General features: G+C 44.7%; 1 protein-coding gene across 1 annotated transcript in view; it reads right to left on the bottom strand.

The window, feature by feature from the left end:
* The window catches only part of SLC14A2 (solute carrier family 14 member 2), a 471,903-nt gene that overhangs the window by 12,322 nt on the left and 432,468 nt on the right, over positions 1–27,113 (bottom strand). The window contains exons 11-17 of the mRNA XM_054460802.2: positions 26,880–27,054; positions 7,067–7,189; positions 4,772–4,854; positions 3,894–4,053; positions 2,969–3,158; positions 2,514–2,642; positions 1,489–1,681 (exon numbers count right to left, since the gene is read on the bottom strand). Coding sequence (XP_054316777.2) covers positions 1,489–1,681; positions 2,514–2,642; positions 2,969–3,158; positions 3,894–4,053; positions 4,772–4,854; positions 7,067–7,189; positions 26,880–27,054 — 1,053 coding nt within the window. The remainder of the gene's footprint in view (positions 1–1,488; positions 1,682–2,513; positions 2,643–2,968; positions 3,159–3,893; positions 4,054–4,771; positions 4,855–7,066; positions 7,190–26,879; positions 27,055–27,113) is intronic.

Genomic DNA, 27,113 nt, shown 5'->3' with positions numbered 1-27,113 from the left:
GGCTAACACAAATAGTTAGTTCTCAGCCAGGTGCAATGGGTCACGCCTGTAATCCCAGCACTTTGGGAGGCTGAGGTGGCATGATCGCTTGAGGCCAGAGGTTTGAGACCAGACTGGGCAACATGACAAGAGCTGATCTCTACAAAAAAATACAAAGAATTAGCTGGGCCTGGTGGCACATGCCTGTAGTTCCAGCTACTCAGAAGGCTGAGGTGGGAGGATCCCTTGAGCCCAGGAGTTTGAGGCTGCAGTGAGCTGTGATTGCATCACTGCACTCCAGCCAGGGTGACAGAATGAGACTCTATCTCTGAAACAAAAACCCCAAAATCGAATAGTTTTCTTGCTAAATACTGGTGCTTCTCAGTGTAAATTCAGGGCTCTTTCTACTATACCATGCTGTTGCTTACTGTGGAAGGCTAAGATAAACGAGGCATTATTATTTCAGAGAAAGTTCCTTCAACAAGCCCAAGTGACTTTGTGGTCAGATGATGAGTTGCCAATAACCAAGTCTCAGAGTGAGCGCCAGACTGTGGGGCCGTTTCGTGTAATGGAAAGTAGGAGGGCCTCGGAGAAAACGTGCCTAGTTAGATAAGGTGGCTGGCTAGTAGGCACATTTCTCTAGGCTGACTTAATGCTGTGAGTGCAGCTTCTTATTAATCACCTTGGCTGACTTCCAGAGGTCAGGATTATATACAGAATACTTAGTAAAAAAAAAAAAACTTTAAAAGCTCTGTTATATGTTTCTTAATGAAAGAACACCTGTGCTTTAAAACCAACAGCGTGGTGTAGTAGAAAAAGCCCTGAGTTTACACTGAGAAGCACCAGTATTTAGCAAGAAAATGATTTGATTTTGGGGTTTTTGTTTTTGTTTTGGAGATAGAGTCTCATGGAGTGCAGTGACACAATCACAGCGCACTGCAGCCTCAAACTCCTGGGCTCAACGATCCTCCCACCTCAGCCTTCTGAGTAGCTGGGACTACAGGCATGTGCCACCAGGCCTAGCTTTGGCAAGTGAAGGGAATAAACTCTGGAGGTTGGAACAATGACTTCTTAAGCCAACAGATGGTAGCATGATGTGTACGACTTGAGTGATTCCGTGTGATTCGATGGAAGAAAACGCACAATGCAAGCTGTAAGCCTCAAAAGGACTTTTTAAACATCCACAAAGAGCCCAGTCCTGGAAGTCAGGAGGCTGAAGTTCTAGTCTTGACTATGCTCCTCCCTAATTGGCTGTAAGACCTAAGGCAGGTCTCTTAACTTGGCCTCAGTTTCCTTCTCTGTGCTGTCATAGGGTGGGACCAAAACTAGTCCTTTTTGCTCTCAGAAGTAGAAGAGGATGGCAGTTCATGAGATATGTATGTAGAATGCCTGGTACCATGTAACTGTTAACAATTATTACTTGTGGATGTTTCCGATGTGCAAAATATGCAAATGACATGAACATCCAGTGTGGACAGACACTGCCCTTCCTCCTTCCATGATACGTACCAAGGGCACTTGGACCTCTGACCAGGTGATGTTGGGCATGGCAGATGCAGGCTGCAGCAGCGTCGTGGGGAAGAAAAGGTTATAGTGGCCCGTGGCTGCCAGGTACAAAGTCACAGTGATATTGAAGGGCAGTGTGAAGACTGGGAGGTCCCACTTGCTGAAGATGGTACCCAGGGCGCTGGAGAGGATGGGGCTGATGGCAGAAGCATGAGAGATGCTGGTCAGGAAGCTGCCTGGTCGTAACACTAGACTGTGCTGCAGTGGGGGCTCCCTGTGCCTTCCTAGAGAAAAGCAGCCTGCTGGGTATTCTCTGGAGCCTGACTGGCCCTGAGCAGGTCTTTCCCTGGGCCTCATCCTCCCTGCGCAGTGACAGGGTAGGGCACCCAGACTCAACTTCAGAAGGAGATATAAGGCAGGCAGTCTCAGAACTTCCTTCAGGAATCCTATAGCTCCATCCCCAGGCATCAGGTTGGGGAGGCAGAGGGGAGGGAATCACATTCATTCAACAAATGTGTTTTGAGTGGCCATGTGCATGGGCTTTGTGGCCAGGGTGCCCTGTGTTTTCTCAACATGGGGTAGAGCAGGCACTGAGGGCTTCCCCATGGCTGGGCCTTCAGCCTACCCTGGGAGGTGGTCTTGGTCTGCTCAGGGGTCCCAAGGATTTAGAAAAGCCGGGGTGGGGGAGGGTTGAAAAGATTTCCAGAAACTGACAGGACCCTATAGTGCAGCTCTTAACCAATGTGGGCCTCAGTTTCTTTCTCTGCACTCTGGCAGGTTGAGACCAAAAACCCTTTAGATCTTAAAAAAAAAGAATAATAAAAGGTGGTTGCTAATGGGATACTGTGTATAGACCTAGCATGGGGCTACCATAGTATAAACTTAGTTATTATTCCAGTGGACATTTCTGATGTGCAAGCTAAATACATGCCACTTTCGTATCACGTTTAGACAGACAGTCATGGGGTTGGGATGAAAAGGTTGGTGGCCTTTGATATGAACCCACAACCCTTCAAAAGCAAACTTACCAAGACATGGACATGATGATGACGGGGAGCAACAGCCACCAGTAGTAGTCACCTTTGTCTGAGAACACGGCCATCAGCAGCCCCACCAGCACCCCATTGTAGCCGTGAAGTCCTGCCGCGATGGCCGACCTGGCAGGAGAGGGAGGGGCAGGTGGAGTAGGGGCTTCCCCAGGGCCTTTTACATTTTCCTATTGAGTCAGATTCTTTTTACCTGGGGCCTGACTACACACACCTTCAAATAGACCACGCTTCTGGGAGTGGGGAAACAAGACAACCCTATGAATCCTTCGTATTTCTCTAGAAATATGTTGCTATGACAAAATAACCAGGGAACAGTCATTTTTAGTTATCAGTGTCCTTATTTTGAGGATTTCTGAGCTGGGAAGAGGAAGAATGGTCCCCACGGGGAGTGACTTCTTGGCTGCATGCTTGGACCCTGAGCCTCTGGGACTTACTTGTCCTGACTCAGGATGAGGGCTGTCAAGGTGGACATGATGGTACCCAGGCAGCCTGAGATCGCCCACCAGGGGTTCTGAACGAAGAGGCCGAGGATGATGAGGATGCCGCTGAGGGGGTTGTTCACAAACATCACTTGAGACGTGCCTCGGAGGACCCAGTCAAAGAACTGGAACACTGGGGACTTGTCTGAAATGGAACCGGGGCAGGAAGTAGGCAAGTACTCAGTGTGGGCAGCCCTGGGTGGGCAGGCGGAGGGTGTGAGGGAATCTGGATATCCGAAGTGGGTTTGCAGGAAGCCAGCCACCTGCTGTCACCTGCCACCAAAGTCGGTAAACAAGGAACCCAAGAGAGCATCTGACAAGAAAACTCTTGAGACCCATCGCCAGCCAGATGTGACCTTCAGGTTGTTTTTCTGGCAGGGGGGATTAGGTACCCTGAGCTGTCTTTGCCCCCTGTGGTGGTACCATGAATTTTCAAGAACATATTCTTGCTGCATAGAGGGCATTAAACCCATGGGCTGAGTTCTGGAAAGATTGCTAAAGAGAACCTATTGGCATGGTAGACACAGTTCTCCCATGAACCATCCAGATGGCGTTTTTCTAGAATGCTGGCTCTAGAATCCCAATGCGAAAAACACCTGTCTGCAATATTCAGGTGGGATATTTGAGATAGCAGAAGTGTTATGTTCAGAAATGAGAGCTCATGAGCTCACACTCTTACATGTATTGCTATTTATAGTTCAAGAGGCTGTATGTCTGTTACAACAGCAAAACTCCCAGCTTCCAGGAAAGACCACAGTAACAGAGTGCAGTCCAGTCTAAGTCTAGTCTATAGGGAACCCCCATGGCAATGGGTTTCCTGGGGATGGGTGGAGGTGAGCTTTTTAGGGTCAGGGTCAGTGTTGTTCTCATAGAATTTTACCTTTGAGTCCCTCTCCACACTCCTTCATCTCTCCTGTGATGTAGCTGAGGGCTTTGCTGACCCTTTTCCCACCGGCAGCCATGGAACTCCAAATCCAGGATGTCTTGGAGATGTTTGTTTCCACTTTTACCTCAGAGCTCTCCTCCATGGTGTCCAGATCCTGTCCAGGACAGAGATAGGCAAGAGTCTCCCACATTCGGTGGTTCTTACACTGAGAATTCATGTTTTTGGTCACTCAGGGACCAAGTAAGATTGTCATTTGGTATTTAATTAAACTGCTATTTAACCTCCCTGTTTCTGTAGATTAGACTGTCTTTTGTTTGACACATGACCTCATCTAATAGGTTAGCTACGGTGAGACACAATAAGATAACATCTTTACTCTCATTCTGTGGATGAGGACTCTGGCAAGTGGAGGTTCTCATTTTCAAAGGTCAAGGTCAAACAGTAGAACTGAGATTAACCACAGATTTTTAGTCTTTTTTTTTTTTTTTAAACATTAATACTCTTTCCAGAAGAAATGGCTTTCTCTCTGGCATGTCTAGTCTTTAAGATATAACTGTTCATAAACATAAGGGTGTGAAATTGAACATGTGAAGATTCTGTTTTTGAAAACAGGCACCAGCTTATTTCCTAAATGCTTGAATACTGGGTTTAAAGGAAGCCTGATAATAATTCAAATACACGGAATATGAAAAGTCACAAAGTAAACTGTGAAAGAGACATTTTTGTCCCAGGTAATTACATTTCAGAAAATATGAATGCAATAAAAGTTTGCCTAAATCGGAGAACCTTGTTTACGGCTCTCAGCTCCCTCATCTGCTGTGGGCTCTGTGACTGCAGGGCGCTGTCCCTGATTCAGGACACTCAGTACTCACAAGCAGCTCGACTGTGGGCTTCCGGTATTGATAGGGAAACGGGTCTTTGTTTTGTCTCTCCTGGTGTTCGCCTTTTCCAAACACTGAAGTTAGAAGGAAAGAGCACCATCAGTTAGGACACCTCTACTCTGGCACCTCAGAAGCTAATGTCCTGCAAGGCTCAAGAGGTGTTAAGATAATGCAGTATTTCCTTTTCCTACTGAGGAAGCACAGAATCATGGGGCCTTGCAGCTTGAAGGCTCTTTTGTTCTTTTACTGGTCATGGATCCATCTGGGCCCTCGCTTTGGGGAAAAAAGTATACATCTTCATATAAACAGTGCATTTTACAAGCAATTTAGGGAGCTCAGAGATTCCACTAACTTTTAATTAAGACGCCCTCATTTAGCTCAACCTTGATATTTTTTTAGATAAGGAAACAGCAGCCTGGAGAGACAGTGACTTGTTCTTGATCCCTGAATCCAGGGTTCTTTCTCCTTTTCCACATGGAGAACTTGAAGGTGAACAAAAAAAAAGAAAGAAACTTGGATGTTGTTGAAGCCCTTCACTTCCTGTTCATAAAGTATTAAGCTGCCTGAGCCATGAGCCACGCATAATCTGTGTTTGAATTTGTCCATGACTCTCCTCACCTGGATGACCTCAGGTTGTTCTGTTTGTTTTTGTTTTTTTTTAAGGTATTGTAGTAGCAATGGCTGGTGGGATTAGGACAAGAGACATCCATGTAATCTCTTGAAGCAGATTTTGGCAAGCCTTTGTAATTCTAGAAAACTCTTGCAATGTGGATCTAAACATTTTTATTATTACAGGTAATTTACTTTTAGAGACAACCAATTTCAGTAGGGTTTTATGCATCATGAAAGATGTTCAGGCCCCTGGAAGTTTCCTTCTTGATGCTTTGGTTCCCTCCTGTGGCCAAGTGTGAGAATAGCAGGCTGGGCTCTGACTACCCTGTGTTTTCAGACTGAATTGCCTGTTCCCCCGTTTTGCACTGATGAGTCGTCAGGGTGTCAACACACTAGAAGGGATGCATCGAAGGCACTGTGTTCCCACTCCTGAAGGGACAGGGACTGCAGATACCAGTGTGGTTGGGAGGTCACACCATTCAGGAGAAACAAATTCATTTTGAAAGCTTTGAAAGGAAGAGTAGGAAGCAGAGGGGATCCCTTGAAATTGGAGGCCTGTGTGTGTGATATCCCCACTGACCCGCCGCTTCTGTCTGAAGCTCCTCTCTGCCTGCCAGTGCTGCAGGGCTCTCTACTATGCTCTCCTCGACCACAGCCCCTATCCTGAGACGATGTTAGGAGGAAGTTATTACACCTTTGAGGCAAACCATGGTCTCTTCCACACTCTGCTGGGGAACCTCCATCAAAGACAAACTCCTGAGCTACAGGGGCCCTTGAGATGTGCAGTGTCCTCGGCAATTCCCTCTCCACCTCGTGTATTTTCCCGTAATCACTCAAAGTCCATTTCTCTAGGCTGACTGACTTGTGGTATGAAATGATGAGACTTGGAGGAGCTGGAGGAAGAAGGTCACTCAGGCATCTTCTGGGGAGCATGTGATGTTGCACTAAGTTGGGAGTCACTCTTATTCCCGACAGTGGCCCTAGTCAGCTGTGTGACTCTGGGCAATGCTGCCCCCTCTCTGGGGATTGGGGGCAGGATTAGATTGTCCCTGTGTCCTGGATCTTCACGAGGCAGCTCCAACCTTGCAGCTGGTTGAGGAAACCTCCCCAGACTCCTCCCTGTGTGCTGCCGCATGTTCTCAGCTTCCATGTCCAAGTTTCTGGCCTCCACTTGTTCAGCTTTAGCGGCCCTTGGATAACCTCTTCCTGGCCTTTGGCAGCGCTTTCCCCACCATGAGTCTCTACCTGTGCCCTTGGCCTACCCACCATTGCCATAGGTGGGAACTTTTCATCTCCAGCCTCCTAGACCAGTGGTTTTTGATTTGCTGGCAAATTAGAATCTCCTGGAGAGCTTTAGAAGCTCCTGATGCCCACCAGGCTGCTCCGCAGATGAATTAAATGAGTCACTGGGATGGGATGCAGGTGATTGCAGTGTGCAGCCAGGTTGAGACCCCGGAAGCTCACTGCCTGTCCCAGCTTCAGCCCCTCCGAGACCCAGGGGGCATCCAGACACATCTGGGGAACTGTGGCCTTGGTCAGAGGTCAGGTGTGAGAGGTCAAGTCTGACTCCAGCAGGTCTCCCCACCACCCTGTGAAGTAGGTATTGCCATTGTCCCTATTTTATTAGAGACTAGGAAGGCAGGGATCCAAGCGCGAGGGGGAGGACATGCACACCTTTGCTCCTCCTCCGAATGGATGACCACTCGATGTGAAATACACTCCTGTGCTTGGAGAGTACAGCCTCTGAGCCCTCCTCCGCCTTTGGGCCTGCCGTGGGTGGATGCTCCCCACCGCCTCCTAGCCAGGGGCAAAATAAGATAGGTCAGTGCCCCACCTGGTCCGCACCCAAGAGAGCCAAGCAGAGAGCCAGGAAAAATCACAGAGATGCTGGAAAGGAGAGAGCAGTGAAGCCTGAAGCTGGAGTAGTAATTGCATCAGTCTCTGCATAAAACACTTAGCTTCTCTATTTCTCCCATTAAAACTTCTGCTTCCTCTCCCCACAGTAACCCAAGTTATAGCCTGTCAAGAGATGGATGAGCAGTTTGCCTTATTTCTTAGTGTGCAAAGAAGCACTCTAAGACCCATTTAGCTGCAACTTGCACTGGCATGAGCAGGCGGCAGCCAGCATCTTGGACTTCATCTGTGGCAGGGAGTCCCCAAACTGCCTGCATGTGAGAATCACCCAGGTGCTTTAAAAAATATGCCTGAGCTCTACCTCAGACCAGTTTAAAAAAATTAAAGTTTTGAATGCCCATGGTATTTAAAAGGTGGCTCCAATGTGCAGCTTGGGCTGAGAACTGACATTGGCTCTTGCTACTCAACGTGTGGTCCCTGTGGTCCCTGGACCAGTAGCATCAGCATCATCTGCCTGGGAGCTTGTTAGAAATGCAGAATCTCAGGCCTTAATCAAGACTGATGGAATCAGAATCTGTATTTTAACAAGATCCACTGGGTGAATTCTGTGCTTATTAAAGTCTGACCAATACCAATTTATGGGGAGCTAGGAGTCCTGGGTCTGTGATCAGCTACAAGAAGCTCTCTGCTGTACCTCGTTATGTTCAATTTTTACACTATCGGGAGAGCAGAGCACTATTATCACTTGGGATAGGGTCTCTCAATGTGTGGATCAAGAACTGACAGCATTGAATTACCTTGGTGTCTTGTTAAAGTGCATGCTCCTCGCCCTACCGCCTCACCCACACCCACGTCTCGTAATTGGAGAATCTGGTGATCCTGGGGGGTACGCAGTTTTACCTTGCTCTGCTTGGAGCTCCAGTACACACTAGAGTTAGATGGTCCAGCAGCTGCTTGGAACAGTAGAAAACATTCACACTATTACATTTGCATGCTTTCTGGGTTGACTCACTTGGCCCTTTCAGTAGTGCCTTGAATAGAATGGGCACTACATATTATCACTAAAAGGTGGAAAATTGAGGCTCAGAGTGGTTTCTTTAGCATCCTACAAATGGTGAGTCACATGACTCAGCTCCCAATCCTTTTCTCTGCGTTTTTACTACTCAGAGTCTGGTTTGTGGACCAGGGAGCTTGCTTGGAATTCAGAATCTCAGGCCCTACCCCAGAACTACTGAATTTGAATTGGCTTTTAACAAGATCTCCAGCTGATTCGTGTGCATACGAAAGCTGGAAAGCACTGGGGTAGATCACACTGCTTATGTAGAAACAACTTTGGCAAAGCTCAGAACATAGCAGGGCCAACAACCAGAGGGTCTGTGGGGCATGCATGATTAAGGAAAGCAGGTCTTGTCTACACTTTTTTTTTTTTTTTTTCCCTAAGACGGAGTCTTGCTCTGTCACCCAAGCTGGAGTGCAGTGGCGCAATGTCAGCTCATTGCAACCTCCACCTCCCGGATTCAAGCAATTCCCTGCCTCAGCCTCCTGAGTAGCTGGGATTACAGGTGCCCGCCACCACACCCGGCTAATTTTTGTATTTTTAGTAGAGACAGGGTTTCACCATCTTGGCCAGGCTGGTCTTGAATTCCTGATCTCATGATCCACCCGTCTGGGGTTCCCAAAGTGCTGGGAGTACAGGCATGAGCTACAGCGCCCAGGCTTGTCTGTATTTTTATGCTGAAAGTTAACACACCTGATCATGTCCCTTCCCTCTGGCTCAGGATGGAGAAGCAGCTACTGTTTCAGCATCCTGTCCAGGGGTCAGTGTTGAGCTATAACTCCCGAGGCTGAGAAGTGCCCCTCAACTCTGCACTTCAGAGACACCTGGAGTGTCAACTTGTCCTGGGATGCCTGTACAGGCAGGGTTCATGCAGGCTGATGAGGGGTATCATTGCATCACCTGACCAAGCGGGGCGTTCTCTCATAGTGCCATTCCCCAGAGCATGTCTGCCAGACTGGGAAGGCACCTCTGCCAGTCCACTGCTTCTTGTTCCTCATATGCCAAGTGTCTGCTACCCCAGTCATCCCCTTGGTAATCCTAGTTTGACCTTAGAATCATAAACTCAGAACTGAATGCGAGTTTCAAGATCACAGTTCACCTTCCTCATTCAGAGAAATTAACTCACCCAAATCATACAGTTTATTAATCATGGCAAAGCTAGGAATTGCATTTGGGTCTCTCAGTTCCCAGTTCACTGCTCTTTCCACCCTGATGCTGCATTATATCGAATGGCACAGACCTGTTTGGTGCAAGAAAGGAGTTTTCCTTCTAGTCTAGGGCCTGGACCTGGATATCAGAGGGCATGACAAACACCATTTACTAACCAATGTTATTCTTCATATATCCAAAGAGGTACTTCAGTTTAACAAAACAAGGCAACATCTACCTGGAAAGTTATTGGTTGTTAAGATACTCCAGATTTATTCACTGAGAAGTCAGCCATAGTAACACAGGTGGAGAGTGCTGGGCTTGCTGATGGAAGGTCTTTGGGTGGGTGGGTAGGTGATTGCCCTGGCAGAGCTGATATGGCTACAGAAGGCCAGTGGCTCAGCCTCCACTCCCTGATTCTTCACAGTTAGCAGCCCAGATTCTGTGCTATGTGTTCCTAGAGTTGATGGCCCAGCTGCAAAAATCAAAAACAGAAAGTACCTTTCTCACGTGGCCAAGACTGGAGTGCTGGGCTACAGACCACCCAGGGAGGGCAGCAGCTCCTCACGATGTGGCTGCCAAGAGTTGAGAATGGAAGAGGGGAACAGATACCACAAAGAAGATTAGACATGAAATAGCAAACTTCTCAAGGCTGTGCAAACACTTACAGTGAAGGTGATAAAGCAATTTACCACTGGCCTCTGGGACAAATTCTTAGGACTTTCATCATGGATAAAGACACTTTCAAGAAGATTATGAACATGTCTATCAAATGTTTAGAAATGAGATGTGCCATTGGTGAGGTGGGGAGAAAAGAAAACAGTAACACTGGGTGGGAACCAGAAGTTACTAATTTCTGCATGGTGTTTTGCAAGTCACATAATCCCACTGACAGTTTCCTCAGTGGCAGGCATGAAATTCTCCCAGAAAGAAATATACAGACCCTGTAGGGTTGACCTTGCAAACCCAAACTGTAAATGATGACAGATATCTCAGAGGGGTACCTGCCATTTCTTTCTCATATTGTTATGGAGATGAGATAATGCTTACAAAATGCGCTGGAAAATAACTTTGCAGTGTTCACACATTTGGTATCTCCTGAGGGAGGACACATTCCTCTGATGGAACTAGGCTCCTCTGCTCCAGGCAAGATAGCTCCTTATCCTTAGGGCACACCTGGCATTTTACACCTACCTGCATTGACTCTTACCTTGCTAAGAGTTAATCATATGTTCTTGACTGTCACCTTTATAGGATGGTGACATCTTTGACAGCCAGGATTATGCCATTTTACCTTGGCTCCCCACTAACTATCATGAGTGTGGTATACTGTAGGTACTCAGAAGTGTTTGTTGAACACATTAGTGAGGGATAATTATCCTATGCATTTTAATATTTTTTTGAGACACAATCTTGCTTCATTGTCCAGGCTGGAGTGCAATGGTACAATCATAGCTCACTGCAGCCTAAAACTCCTAAACTCAAGTGATCCTTCTGCCTTAGCATTCTGAATTGTTGGGACTACAAGCATGCCTCATCATGCATGGCTTTTTTTTTTTTTTTTTTTTTTTGTAGAGCCAGTGTCTCATTATGTTGACCAGGCTAGTCTCAAACTCCTGGGCTCAAGTGGTCCTCCTGCCTCAGCCTCCCAAAATGCCAGGATTACAAGCATGAGCCATCACGTCCAGCCTATATTTTAATTTCTGACTAGTATAATGGACAAAGTCGTTAGATATTTCAGGGTACAAACAATTTTTTAAAAATAATATATCTTAGTATAAAAGTTAAATGTTTGATAGACATTGAAATATAGGTGAGAGTCCTTCATAGACTGATAAAAGTTATATCTGAATTGTGTGAGGTTTTGGAAATTGCAGGGCAAGGATTGATTATTTCTAGTGTTACTTGGATAAAAGAGTGGAAGTTTATAGACGGTGATATAAAGGTTGCTCATTTATGATCAACTAACAAGAAACACAGGAGCTCTTAAAGAGTAGCTGGAAGAACTCAATGAAAGAGAAGAAAATAGGCCATTGAAGATGGAGATCTGGCTCCCTGTGATTTATTTTGGTCGCTAAGATATTACACAAGTCCATTCCATCTGGTTGTAAAACCCTAAGCTCTTTGAGGTGAGGCTGGGTATTCTATAGCTCAAGAGTAAATTTTGTTTACAATAAGCACTCAATAATTGCCTTAATCACTTTTTGTCACCCCCCCACCTCCAATATCATGGCACACATTAAAAATAGTATTTGTACAGCATGGTGCAGTAAACAGATGATGTTTATGTCCGGAGGGCCTGGGCCCAGGGACTCTGCTACAGCACCTGGCTGCTTGGAGGTCAGGGGTGGCTCTCTTGGACAGTTACACGCATGTCCTGGAAAACCTGTGGGTGAGCCTCAGCAGCTGAATAACACCTCGGCATACCTGCCTGGTGTAGGAGCTGCTGCTCTCCCCTCCTCTAACAAGCCTTATTAAGTGTCCCGGTGCATGTAGCTTCACCCTGGGGGCCATTCAGGACCATTTCAGGGGCACGGTCCCTGCCCTTGGGGATTGCCATCATCCTGTGTTTTAATAGGCAGGAGGCCAATGGTGCTTTCTTCTGATTGACTCAGAGAAGGAAAGAACGGTTATGAGCCATGATGATTTGTTCAGGAACACCTTCCTTGAGAGTAGTGATCCTGAAGTACTCATGCCTCTAACTCATGCCAACTGTTCAAATATCAGAGGTTAAAAAAAAAAAAAAGATTTCATAGAAGCGCCTACTGGTGAAATAAAGTTATAACACTTATTACAATTTCTTTGAGAGGAACAAAATAAACCTAAATCATATGTGACTTCTTTCAGAGGGGAAATAATAATCTACCCTCTTTCTGAAAATCAACCTTTACCCAAACAGGTCCATGCCTCTACACTTTCTGTGAGTTGTCTTTCTCAGGTTTTTTTTTTTTTTTTTTTTTTTTTTGAGTTGGAGTTTCGCTGTGTCACCCAGGCTGGAGTGCAGTGGCACAATCTCGGCTCACTGCAACCTCCGCCTTCCGGGTTCAAGCAATTCTCCTGTCTCAGCCTCCCGAGTAGCTGGGACTACAGGTGTGAGCCACTACACCTGGCTAATTTTTGTATTTTTAGTAGAGACAAGATTTCACCATATTGGTTAGGCTGGTCTCGAACTCCTGACCTCAGGTGATCTGCCCACCTCTGCCTCCCAAAGTGCTAGGATTACAGGCGTGAGCCACCACACCTGGCCCTTTCTCAGGTTTGGAAGAAGATTTACTCTCTCCTGGGGGCGGATTGATGTTGTCCATCTTTCAGTTGCAATGTCCAACATAAGGAGCATGAGAGGCTACCATCAAGACCTATTTGCCATCCCTCCCCAGCCTCCTGGGCCTCTTACTCCTCTGATCTGTTGTTTGTGGACACACCCACACACCACAAGGCAATTTCCTTGCTGCAATACCAGAACCACTTTCTTTGAAGTGACACATCACATATAATTTGATCTTTTTTTTTTCTACAACCAGTTCTATGCTTTGGCTGACTATGCTTTGGCCACAGTTTGGACAATATTTCTCCACATGGAGATTTGCACTAAGACTTGTAATTTCCCAGGCTATTCTCTGTGTGTGCGATGTGGATACTTGTGGGTGGTAAGTGGGATGGTAACTTTTTCTGTGAAGTTATATTTAGTTGAAATTTTCAAAGATCATTCTCTAAACTCTGTAAGGCATTGGATGTTAGAATTGGAAAAGGCTTTGAGATGATCTTGTCCAGCTCTCCCATTTTACAGATTTGGAAACTGAGGCCACAAGAAATGGAATGACTTGCCCTAGGCCACACAGCTATTGGCAGAGCTGAGTGTAGATAAGACATAGGCATCTCTTCTCTCTTATCTTGTAGTCTAAGATTTATTTCCCTAAACCTTACTCACCATTGGGAGTTCAGTTTTTTTCTTTTCTTTTTTCTTTTCTTTCCTTTCTTTCTCTCTCTTTTTTCTTTCCTTCCTTCCCTTCCTTCCTTCTCTTTCCTTTCTTTTTTTTTTTTTTTTTCCTTCACACAGAGTCTCGCTCTGTCACCTAGACTAGAGTGCAGTGGCGTGATCTCGGCTCACTGCAACCTCCGCCTCCCGAGTTCAAGCAATTCTCCTGTCTCAGCCTCCTGAGTAGCTGGGACTACAGGCGCATGCCACCACTAGTGGCTATTTTTTTTTTTTTTTTTGTATTTTTGTATTTTTAGTAGAGAAGGGGTTTCACGGTGTTAGCTAGGATGGTCTCAGTCTCCTGACCTCAGGTGATCCACCCGCTTCTGCCTCCCAAAGTGCTGGGATTACAGGCGTGAGCCACTGTGCCTGGCCTAGTTAAAATCTTTCCATTCAACTCTGCTTTGGAATGTAATGGCCTAAGTAGGTATTCTTGAATCTATTTCTCTTTAAACCGTGGCTGCCTTTCCTCAAGAAAAACCCCAGTCTTCCTATCTGGACTGGGAGGTAGATGAGAGATGCATGGAATGAAGAGGAAGACCAGGTCCATGGGAACACTTGGAGATAAAATTACTTGGAAGGCTCAACTTCTTAATCCATTAGCCAATTTTTTATTTTTAAGAAGTTGGGGATATGAGTCACTGTTACCTTGAAAGAAGTGAGACTCATCCTCATAGCAAATGCTTTAAACTTTCTCTTCTCCTTCCCACACAACTCACTTGTTGGCCAAAGGACTAGCCTAAATCTCATTTCTTTTGGTGTCTTTGGCTTATTCCGTGGGGAAGACGTTAATTAGCATAAATGAGTTGATGCCTTATTGAACCTCATGATGCCTGATGATAAAGCCTCATAAATGAGGTTAAAGAGAGTACAAAGGTCAGAGCACCCCATCTCTAACTGCGGGACACCTGAGTGATTTTTCTCCAGAATGACTTTGCACCCTGTTCTCACTGTTCCTACGCTGGCCCACACCCTCAGAATTGCATGTCTGTATCATCAGTCTTCCTAATTTTGATCTTCCCTCTTTCAATCCATTCTTAGCTTCAGCGGCTAGACCATGTTATTATGTCACTCTCTTACTCAATAACCTACATGGCTCCCTATTGCCAAGAGTATTGTGCTCAAATTCCTCTGCCTGGCTTTCCTGATGTGCTTACAACAACTTCATCATCAAGCCTCACCCTTTTCTTTCCCAATGCACACCCTGCCAGGGTGTTCTGGCCTTATCACTGGCCCTCTGTGCTCCCTCCATCCCTCTTCTTGCCTAAGTTCTATCCATCTTTCAAGGTCTGGTTTGTGTTCTACTTCCTCCATGAAGCCATCCTTGGCTTATTTGGCCATATGGATGATTCCAGCCCTTGAATTCCCATTGTATTTGCAGAGGGTACTCTAGACTATATCTTTTGAAGTTGGGGCCGCAGTGGAGTTTCCTATTGTTAGTTACAATGCACATAAAAAGTATTCAATACATACATTCCAATCTAATGAAACTATTTGGAATTAGCAATTCCGTGTAACCAAGTGATCCTTTGAGTTTGAGCATTGGCAGAAGGAAACTGATGCCCAGAGATAAGTGGCTTACCTGAGGCCACACAGCTGGTCAGTTAGGAAGCAAGTTTTTGACCTCCTGGTTTTGGATTCTTTACTCCTGCAATGGTAGGTGTTTTACAGACAGTTGGAGCCTTCTCAAATGATATCAATGAATTTGCAACTTTTTAAATTAAAAAAATTAAGAATTATTTTGTATCTCAAAAGGAGTTATAAAAATTACCAAAAATAATGAACACCTGTGTGTCATCCCAATCGCAATACCCCCTGAAAGGCCATAGAAAGTTCTGAGCCATTTTATACTGGCTTATTCTCTTTCATACTCCCTTTCTCCACATGCTCTTCTATGCCTTCTTCTGTGCTACCTATGGCAGACATAGCTATGCAGAAGCTATGGCAATCTATGGCAGACGTAGCTAATTGATCCCAGCACTCTTTCCCTGTAAGTCTAGATACAGCCTCAGAATCCTTCTCAACACAATGATTCTGAAAGCCAATACCAATCAGGCACTTTAGAGTAAATGTAGCCACACACAAGGGTGTGGACATTGTATACATTTGAGAGAAGGGGTCCAATGAGGCCAGGGTGCTGATAGTAGGTAGAGGCCTAGCACTACCTATCACATCTGGGCACATTCATGCCTCACAGGATGGCTTTCCCTCAGCAAGTTCACCAAGGCTTATATCCTTTGGTGCTGGTTTTGGAGGATATCACATACTTTACAAGGCTGTCCATTCTCTGATCAGAGAACTTCAATATCCTGGGATGTTGTTCCTTATGGCATGGCTGTTTGTCTTCCAGACACATCCACTGTCAGTGGCTGCACAGAATAGGTCTACAGTAATCTGAGTATGTAAAAGGGGGACCCTGAGGAGACAGGCTGTTAGGAGCTGGGATGTTAAGACATTTGTGGACACTGGAGAACCCAGTTCTATTGGTGTTTCTGAGGAAGGGGTACAGGACCTGAGGAGAGAGGCCAAGGAGCCTGGAGCAGAAGCATCTTCCCTGGAAGCCGCAGGTAATGAATCGTGGGCAGAAGGTATTCAGCTCTATCTCATTAGCCAGAGGCGACATCCCAGAGGCCCAACTCAGCACAGTGCTGCCCTGGAAACCAAACTGATGTCACAGCTGTGGGTCATAGAGTCGTGGAAAGGATGACAAATAACGAGAAGGCTCATCCAGTGGGTGTGTGTGTGTGGTGGTGAGGGATTTGAAGGCTGATGGATGAGCCTGTTTCATCAGCAGGTGAGCAGGAAGTACTCAGGGTTATGAGTTAGGACACTTGGACTTTTGTCCAGCCTCATTTACCACCTGGACAAGTCTCTGTACAAGCCGTGGTTTCCTCATCTATAAAAGCCTATCCAGCTTGAAGCTTCCAAAATCTACGCTATCTTTGCAATTCTTAGTAAGGTTCCCACCCCCGGACTGTCTTCCCCAGATGCAGTTCAGCAGAAGGAAGAAACAGAACAAGACCAGCCCTTCTTTCTTCTCTTCTTTTGAAGAATTAAGTAGTCTTGTTGGCTAGGACATGTACCTGGTTCAGCTCTCTCCCCCAGGACTTCTTACCTGGGCTCCTTTTGATTTCCTGCACGCAGTAGGAGGAATCTAGATCATCGGGACTAGAAAGAAGCAGCTTCCTTCTGATTGGGCGGCGTCTCTGGTCCTCAACTTCAGGTGCTGTGACTTCTCCTAAACACCAACCCCTTCACCTCCCTGAGCCCTCCAGCTCATCCTCTGTCTGACTTGCTATAAATTCACTAGCTTGCATTCCCTGAACCTGTGCCTGGTGCACATCTGCCAGTTGAGGAAGGGTACCATGGAGGATCAGGGGGAAGAAAGACAAATGCCCCTTCTGCAGCTCACCCACGCGCCCCCAGCCTTCCTGCCAAAAGACTATTTCCTAAACTCCCTGGGGAGGACTAGCTTCAGCTACCGTGGTTCCCCCGACCTGGTTGGATCAGGTGGGTTTCCTTTAAAGAGGCAGAGCTGGGAACTGTCTGGTAGCTTCCCTGTTGTCCCACAGGTTACCTCCCAGTTGCACCTCTCATTAGAATTCTCACTCCAGCATTTGCCTTTAAAGCAATTATTTAAGTGTTATCCCCTCAGGGGGCCAATTTGCCTTCCCACCTCAATAAACTCCCTTAATTCCCCATAGGGGTAGGGCACAGGCTGGGGAACAGTATTGCCATCAGCATCTGAATGGAAATTTCTGCACAGCCCAATACTAGATGCTGCCTTTCTAGTTCTATGGAAATTTTCAGACCTTTCTTCCTTCTGATTCCTGCTGACTGGGGTCCTGGGGACCTGGAGGTTCACTGCAGGACCCTCTCAGAGCAAGAAGGGTGTGACGAACCCCCACCAGCAGGAAGAACTCTGAGATCTATATATTAGGGAGCTGGCCATTGCAAGTCCCATGAGGCCATAGGGTCTGGGGGCCTGGAGTTTGGGGAGGGGGCCCAATCCAAACATGTTTTGTTTGGCTTTGTGAGTATGATGGGTCATGCATCAACCCCCAAGCGTTTGCCCTGCCCCTTCCACATACACACACTTAGTGGTGGGGTGTGAGGCAGCCTACCCAAGTTCAGAAGCAAAACCTCACACTGAGGAAATTAGCTACACCTGAGTAGACAAACCCCCCACTGACGTCAAAGGCCCCCTTCCCACTGTGCCAGGTGTTTTGGAACTGTTGAAGAGGGGTCCTAATCACGAGGGCCTTCTGAGGAAGGAAAGCAAACAAAGGGGGTGGGAGGAGGCCAGCAGGTCCCCACATTCCAGGGAGCAGTGGGGAATGGTGTGGAGGGGAGGTCGGTTGTCTGCATGGAGGCCTGTCCTTGTGTTGCTAGTTCAGGGCCCATGGCTATCTGCTGGTTAACATGGAGCCTTCTCATTTTTCTTGTCCCTGCTGGCTGGCCTGTTGGCTCAGTCCTCGCTGCTGTCCCTTGTTCTCTTGCCCTGGCTTCTCCCAAGGGCTCCTGAACTTCTTGAGATGAGCTCACTCCAGCTACCTAAGCATCCACCTACTCCAGACATAACAGGGAGCCACCTGTGAGCAATATGTCATTAATTTGAAAAGACAGGAAATTACTCCTTAGGAAGGCTTTCAGGAAGTTCATACACATTCCATTAGCCAAATGGAACTGTGGTTCTTCAAGATGTAGTGAGTATCTGTCACAAACACTAGACTCAGGGTGGGGCAATAAAGTGCTGTCTTGGAAAGCAGAAGGCCAAAGTGTAATCTTGTCCCCTTGACTAGAGCTAGATAAAGGCTAGCACTCAGATACCAAGGGCTCTTCAAGAGATCAATTTGTGCCTACAGACTCTTTATTTGAAGGCTCAATTGAAATTCACTTCAGAACAAGGTTTTCTTCACAATTCTCATGTCTTCAATTCTACGTTTTCAACTTTACAGAGGGAGGAGGTCTGCATTGACCACCAGGAGCTAAACTTGGGGAGGTCAGATCCTCCAAGGGAAAGGGCCCAAATCCATGTGGAATAAATGCAAGCTGGAGCTGGAAGTTCTCCAAAGGGCTGCTTACTTTGCTTTATTCTGCTCCAGCAGCCTGTGCAGCGGTAGAAGGGGGTTGGGAGGTCCTTGTTATCAATTTGCAGAGGGTTAAAAAGGACTTGTCATTTTCTCCCTTGCCCCCTTCTTGGGGTCTTGGAATTTCTAGTTCCACTTGGGGTAGAAGGGCTCCCTGTGGATTCTTTCGTCTTCTCTGAATGGCTAGAGACAGGAAAAACCAGGCAAGTAAAAAAAGTCTCACATAAAATGTGAATGCCTTTAAAGTTACCAGATGAGTTCATGGTTTATTGAGTAGAAATCATGCCCATACTGAAACTGCCAGCCCCCGCCTGGTTTTAGATTAGAGCTGTCCTCAGGCCATCACAACCTTTATGACCCAAGAAAACAAAGCTTAGGCTCATACAGGAAAGCATAAACAAATGTTCCACGATGTTTGCACACTGGCCTAATATAACCATAAACTCAGGCTGCGAAGACAGTTTCCTGACAGGCAGATCTTAGAGGGTTGACCAGAAAGAGAGTCCCTTCAGAGGGGAGAGTTGATGGGAAGGAGAAAGTCAACGCCAAGGAGAGTTGAATAATGTTGGTCTCCAGCTTTTGTCTATGTAAGCAACCATGTTGAACATTTTGGTAAAGTGGCCAAATGGCTAACTGGTCAAGCTCTAGAAAAGTAGTAAAGGCACTTGTTGTATATTTTTGGTACACATGGTCTTCATGTTCTTACCTTTTTACCACCTCGGTGATAACTCCTCTTTATTCCTCCATGGGAACTCAGGGCCATAGAATCACAGAAAGTTGGGAATTGGAAAAGAGAGGCTGCAGTGGTAATCTGGTCTGGTCACCCACCCAAAATAAGCATCTCCAACCGGCCTCCACACCCTGCTCCTGTACTATCAGGGCAGAAATCTTAGGACCTCATAGGACATTATCTCTCAAGCAACTTCCATTGTTAAAAAGTGCCCTTCTCCACTGATTCAAAGTCCATTTGCTTATCACTTCCACCTAGTGCACTCCCTCTGTGCTCTGGAGAAACACTGAACAAGTTGACTTCTCCCACATGCATTACCTAATACTGCAGACACACACGGATCCAGCTCTTTCATCTCTTCTCCAAGCCAAACACAACCAGCTTCATCATCCCCTGTGAGATGAGGGTGCTCCAGACCCTCATCCATCCAGCTTGGCCTCATCTTGGCATGCCCTCCTTTGCCAAAGACCCCTTGAAATGTGCCACCCATTTTTCTTTGTACTCTTTCTTCCCTTTTCATCAGAACTGTTCTCAGAAATGGCTCCTTTGGCCTAAGATACAAATGATTGATCATGTTTACTGTGGTACCTTCTCAGGACTGTTTACAATTGAACAGATTCAAAGCCTTAAGTTGAAGGAATGGCTGGGAATGCTTGGGCTGCAGGTAATGGAAAGATAGGGGATACAAGGGGACAAGGCACTGAAATCTTCCTGGAACCCTTAAAATCATGCCTAAAACACTTTTTAAATAGAAGATCAGCCTGACAAGGTCAGGAGCTCAAGACCAGCCTGGCCAACATGCTGAAACCCTGTCTTTACTAAAAAGTAAAAAAAATAAAAAAAAAGCTGGGCATGGTGGTGGGTGCCTGTAATGCTAGCTACTCGAGAGGCTGAGGCAGGAGAATCGCTTGAACCTGGGAGGTGGAGGTTGCAGTGAGCTGAGATCGTGCCATTGCACTCCAGCCTGGGCAACAAGAACAAAACTCCGTCTCAAAAAACAAAACAAAACAAAACAAACCTGTGGTGCTGTGACCTTCAGTGGGCTCAGGCAGTCCACAGCCTCATCTTCACCTCAGGTGAGACTATTCACCTGGCTAGGTAAATTCCCATAAAATGAATTCCTTGAAGGCAGGAGCTGGTCTGATTCTTTCCTGGTTTGTTGTCAATCCTGGGGCCTGAGTAACACATTAATAGTTCCTCATGCAATGTCTTCTGGATGAATGAGTGAATGAGGTTAGGCCATGAGGCAGACAGAGTTTCTCAGCTCATGAAAGTTGGCAAATGGCCCTGGGCAGGCTACACAGGGGCCCACCTGTGATGGATTAAGGAGAATGTGCAGAAGCTTGGGGCCAGGAGTTGTGAGAAGCTGCGTCTGATTTCTGGAGCAAGAAGAGATAGAAAATTAAAAAAAAAAATCATAAACATACATGGAACTTCTATTTTAGCCCTCAAAGATTTTCTGAAACTAAAAACATGATTTTTAAACTAAAAAAATTCAACTTATCCATTGAATTGAAGAAAAGAAAGGTTATTGTTGGGACCTAAATCAGAGGCCTGGAAGGTCAAATGGAAGGAATATCTCAAAGCAGAGCCAAAATACAAATGATAAAAACTGTGAAGAAGAACATAAGAAACTCAAAATAGAGATCAAAGAGGTCCATCACACGAATATAGGAGTTCCAGAAACAGAAAAAGGAAGAGATGGAGGGAAACCGATAATCAAATCTTAGAAGAAAAGTTGCTAAGCTGAAGAAAGACTTGAGTTTGCAGATTAAGAGGCAGGATTGATGAGAAAAGACACACCCCTGGGCTTAGCTTCATAAAATTCCCGAACTCCGAAGACAAAAAGGACAACTAACAGTCATCTAGAAAGAAAGAACAGGTTATTTACAAAGGAAAAAGAATGAGATTGGCACCAGATTTCTCATGTGTAACACTCAAAAGCCAGAAAATGAAGGAACAACGTCTGGAGACCACTGAGGGGAGAGACTGCAGGGCAGGAGCCCCTTGCCTCCAAAATGTCGCCGTCTGCCAGGGTAAGAAACTCTGTGGACATGCAAAGGGTCAAAGAATATGTCACCATATTCTCTCATATATTACTTGAAGAAAATACAAAGAGTTGTAAACAAATAATAAATGAATTGGAACAGAGATAGCAAGACAGGGGAAGAAGAACAGAGGAAAGAGTAATAAAATGTAACATGTTCAATACAAATGGTAAACTCCAAATGGATGATAGAATGGCTGGGAATGTATGATGTAGGCGCTCAGTAAGAATTCTTGTGAAAAGAAGAGGCATATTGCAAGGGTAAAGAATTAAAAATGATAAATGGTCTTAGCACAATTTAGGAGTGGGAGATAGTTGGAGAAGTAAACGCATTTTAGGTACTAGGGTGCTGGGGAGGGGAATAGTGAAATTATTTCAAAGGCCTTAGTTCCTCAGGGTAGGGAAAGATCATTGGAGAAATGGGGTATCTTGTCAGGGAAAAGTATTCTTCATCTTGTTTTTATATAATAAGAGACAAATATGCCTTTTTTTTTTTTTTTTTTTTGAGACAGAGTCTCGCTCGCTCTGATAGGCTGGAGTGCAGTGGCGCGATCTCGGCTCACTCACTGCAAGCTCCACCTCCCAGGTTCACACCATTCTCCTGCCTCAGCCTCCCGAGTAGCTGGGACTGCAGGCACCTGCCACCATGCCCAGCAAATTTTTTGTGTTTTTAGTAGAGACGGGGTTTCACCATGTTAGCCAGGATGGTCTTGATCTCCTGACCTCATGAGAGACAAATATGCTTTTGATTATGAGTGTTGGGAAAGGAGCAGTAACTGCTAGCAGAATGTAAAACAACAGTGGACCTTCCAAATTAACAAAGGGAAGAAAGAAAGAGGTAGTATCATGATCAAACTTGTAAAATGAGAAAAATGAAAAAACAAAAAAGCAAAGAAAAATGAATAGTAAAAAAGTGAAAGAAAAAAACTAGTATATTAGTTATTACATAAGATGTGAAGAAGTTAACTTATTAAATTATAGAAACACTGAGAGTAGATAAAAATATGAAACATTGCTATATGTTATTTTTAAAAAATATAGTTAAAAGTAATAAAGTTAAAAATTAAAAGAAATGATAAAGGTTAAAACAAAGGCATAAGAAAATATCAGAAAGAAAGAAGGTACAACAACATTAATATTGGTTAAGTTGGAGTGATGGTTAAAAGCATTAACTAGGCCGGGCGCGGTGGCTCATGCCTGTAATCCCAGCACTTTGGGAGGCCGAGGTGGGCGAATCACGAGGTCAGGAGATCGAGACCATCCTGGCTAACATGGTGAAACCCTGTCTCTACTGAAAATACAAAAAATTAGCCGGGCATGGTGGCGGGTGCCTGTAGTCCCAGCTAATCTGGAGGCTGAGGCAGGAGAATGGCGTGAACCCGGGAGGTGGAGCTTGCAGTGAGCCGAGATCACGCCACTGCACTCCAGCCTGGGCGACAGAGCAAGACTCCGTCTCAAAAAAAAAAAAAAAAAAGCATTAACTAGAATAAAGAGGGTAACTTATAAAATAGGCAAAATTTTTGAAGAAAAAGATTGTCATAAATTAATAGGCATCAAACAATGTGGTAACTAATTATATGAGGTAAATGTTTTAGAAATGCAAAGTTAAACTAATGAAACTGTACAATTATAGTTGATTTTTAACAAACCCTTTTCAGAATTAAGACCCCATATACAAAAAAAATAAGAACATAGAGAAATTGAATAATACAATTAACAAATCAATTTAATATGTATTTCTTTCAAAGTAAAATTTAATTTTATATGTCCAAAATCAATCAGGTACTTGGCAACGAAGAAAAATTCACACAATTTTAAAATAAAGATTTGTACAGGCCATGTTTTCTTCTCATAATCCAATAAAACTAGATATACAAAGTTAAAAAATATCAAAAGATTCCTAAATGCTAGAAATTAAGAAACCCATTATTAAATAATCCTCAAACAACCAAAGAGGAATAAAAATTAAAATTACAAACTTTTAAAAAAATGATAAATGTAGACTCCTTTATTCTAAAACCTATAGTACCCAGCTAAAGCTGTACTCAGGAGAAAATTAATAGCTGTAAATTGCTTTGTTGTTAGAAAGACCTGAAATGAAGGAATTCTACATCAATTTTAAAACATTAGAAAATAACATTTAAACCTTAAGAAAACAGGAAAAATAAATCAATAGAAAACATACCAAAACAAGTAGAAAGGACAAGTAAATCCAAAATCACTTCTTTGAAAAAGTCAATAAAATTAATGAACCCCTTGCAAACCTGATTAAGGAAAAGAGATAACAAAATTATGTAAGAGTAGAAATGAGAAGGGGATAAAACCATGCATACAGGAGAGACTGAAATTATTCTATGAGAACATTATAAGTAACTCTATGGCAACAAACATTTAAAGCTGAAGAAAATTGATTATATCTTAGCAAATGCTCAAGCTTGGCTCAAGATGAAGCAGAAAACTTGACTATGTCAATTATGGAAGAAATTGGAAAAATGATTTAAGATCTGCCATTTTAAAGTGCAGCAGGACAAGACTGTTGTGGCTGATAGAATTCATCACTGTTGCATGAGAGGAGATAAAGATGGGATAAAGTGTTAGGGAGGGCAGAGACTGGGAGAGGGAGAGTGGAAGGTGGGTGAGATAGGGAAAGAGTTTGAGACATAGCCTCCTCTAAAGTCCGTTTCTCTCCAAACTGACACATCTTTAATGATTGCATATTTATGTTCAACATAGACACTCTCATCTGTACAGCCAAGAGCTGTTGCTGGTAGTTTGGGGTGATGGTAGAAAAACTGCCAGAATATGGGTCCCCAAACCCTTCTTATTCTCTCATCATGGCCTGCCCCCATGCAACCTCATGTTGGTGCTGTGAATCTGTAAGTTTGGAGATCTTTTACCTACTCATTCAGCAGGTGGATGAGGTGGGGAAGCCCTGGGGAAGGTGGGACAAGATCACTCCAGGAGCTCTCCAGTCTCATGAGATGAGGCGAAGAGTTGGCAGGGGTGGGGGAGATGGGGGGAGTTGGTGGGAAAAGAAAGTGATAATCTTGTCCAAATCAGCTGAAATAATTTTTTATATCCAAATAGTTTTCCTCTCCTGGGGATCCAGTAAGCATGGCTAAAAGTCAGGTCCCAATCAGACCCAATGCTTTGGGTGGACAGCCTCAAAGGGCTTAATGAAGACAGGAGGGGATTTTCTAGGGCAATGAATGGGGTCTCTGGTTCTGGTTATCTGTTGTTAAAATACTTTGGGAGTCTTGCATCCATTTTGGGTAGTTGAATGCGTTCTGGAAACCCGGCAGAGAACTGAAGCCCTTATCCTAATATTATAGAGGTTTTCATGCATCATGGGATGGGACCACCTGATCTTCACACTCCCTTCCAACCTTGGGATTCTCTGAACCTCCCTGTCCTTCCTGCCTGGAAAACTCCAGCACTGAAGGGTCATCAGTTTTTCCTTGTCCAAGAGTGGTGTGCTTTCTGGCAGATGAGAGAACAACAGAGTGAGAGGTTGGAGAAGAGTGAGCCTTAGAAATAGTTCCCAGACAATGTGGAAGGCAGGTCTTGGTTTAAAACTGCACCCATTAGTGCACATCACTGGGTGTCCTAGTTCTCCAGTAGCCCCAGAGCAGGTCCTCCTGATTCCAGTCATGCTACTCTCACTTTTCTGAGTGTCCTCCATTTCCTGAGGGTCTTCACGCCATCACCCAGCATGTAAAACCCCTTTGCTATGTCGCAATGGACTTAGTGGTGTCTGTTTGGGCCTGTGAACTGCCCACCAGTTTGTAAGCATTAGTATGTATACTGTCTCTATCAGGGATCTGCAAAATACAGTTTGTGGACCAAATCTAGCTCACTGCCTGTTTAATAAAGTTTTATTGACACATAGCCATACTCATTCTTTTACATGTTGTCTATGGCTACTTTTATGCTATAATGACAGGGTTAAGACTTTGCCAAAGAGAATATATGGCCTCCCAGCAGAAAATATTTACTATCTGGCTCTTTACAGGAAAAGTTTGCTGACCCCGATCTATATACATATATATGTACATGTATGTGTGTATATATATATGTGTGTGTGTGTATATATATGTGTGTGTGTGTGTGTGTGTATATATATATATATATTTAAAGACCAAATGAAAGCTATTGACTATAGTTGGGAAACAAAATTATGAAATTCCTAGATAATTGTCTTTCTATAGTCAGGGCTACCTATTTGTTTTAAATATCATATACTTCATAAAGCCTCCCATGCTCACAAGCAAATAGAAGAATGAAATAAATTTCCCAAGCTTTTTACACATGGAACTCAGGTACTTTCCTTAACTGAAATCTCTGCTTAGAGATGCTGGTTTGATTTGTCCCAGCAATCCCATTACTAGGTATATACTGAAAGGATTATAAATCTTTCCATTGTAAAGACACAAGCCCACATATGTTTATCACAGCACTGTATACAATAGCAAAGTCTTGATAGACTGGATGAAGAAAATGTGGCACATATACACCATGGAATACTACGCAGCCATAAAAAAGAATGAGTTCATATCCTTTGCAGGGACATGGATGAAGCTGGAAGCCATCATTCTCAGCAAACTAACACAGGAACAGAAAATCAAACACCACATGTTCTCACTTATAAGTGGGAGTTGAACAGTGAGAACACGTGGACACAGGGAGGGGAACATCACACACTGGGCCCTGTTGGGGGATGGGAGGCAAGAGGAGGGAGAGCACTAGGATAAATACCTAAAGCATGTGGGGCTTAAAACCTAGATGACAGGTTGATAGGTGCAGCAAACCACCATGGCACATATATACCTATATAACAAACCTGCATGTTCTGCACATGTATCCCAGAACTTAAAGTTAAATTAAATTTTAAAGAGATGCTGGTTTGACCTAAACTAAGAAATGCTTATCCTCCATAATAAAGTCATATATAGAATTCTAATTTATTAATTCCTCCCTGCTATGGAATATCGCCTTGCCCCTTACAAAGACCACTGAATGGTTAAGACTCCTTATTTAGATAATTCCCTGCCCCAGTCGTCCCTGTTTTGACTTTAAAATTCCATCAGTGTGAAATTCCTCTCTTTGTGGTCATTAGTCTCTAGCTCAGCCACTAGAGAGCCTTGCCTTCCTAGCCTGTGTCCCCTGACTTACCCCCCTACTCTGTGTCTGCCTAGGAACCACTCAACAAGTTTAATTTTATAGCATCTATTATTTAGTTTTAGTTTAACATGCCAAGAAGATCACCTGTTAATTACCTTTCCAAAAGACTACTGTTTTTGTTTTAAGTCAACAACATTTAAGACACACACCTTATTGCTAACTCCGGAAATTTTACTGTAATACCAACATCCCTTAATGTCGCACAATAGATAGTTATGGAGATTCTGGCAGAGAATGAAAATCAGCTTTAGGGAAAGAAAGTTACAGGTGTGCTTGGGTCTACACAGGTGCAAGGAGAGGCAAAGAAGGTGAGTGCTGCAACTGATTGAACCACAGCGGAGAACACAGGGAGAGGACATCAGATTAAGCAAAGAGCATTTCTTCCCCGAACATGGCTAGTCACCGCTGGGGGCCTTCTCTTCTTCACTGCTTTTCACTGTCAGGTAGTAGATGCGGTTGGCCTCGGGGTAGGTGACTTTGCTGAGTGGGAGTCTGAAGATGGCTGGGTTGTTTGTCGTCAGGAGCAGGAATATGATGGTGGCAAGGCAGAAGGCCCAGGTGCCTGGTGGCACACCCACCTGGAAACAAAAGCATTGGGGACTGAAGAAGTTTCCTAGTTTCCTGTGTTGGGCTGGGG

The sequence above is a fragment of the Pongo pygmaeus genome, chromosome 17 (assembly GCF_028885625.2).
Source record: "Pongo pygmaeus isolate AG05252 chromosome 17, NHGRI_mPonPyg2-v2.0_pri, whole genome shotgun sequence".
NCBI lineage: Eukaryota > Metazoa > Chordata > Mammalia > Primates > Hominidae > Pongo > Pongo pygmaeus.
This window is presented reverse-complemented; position numbering and strand designations above follow the sequence as displayed.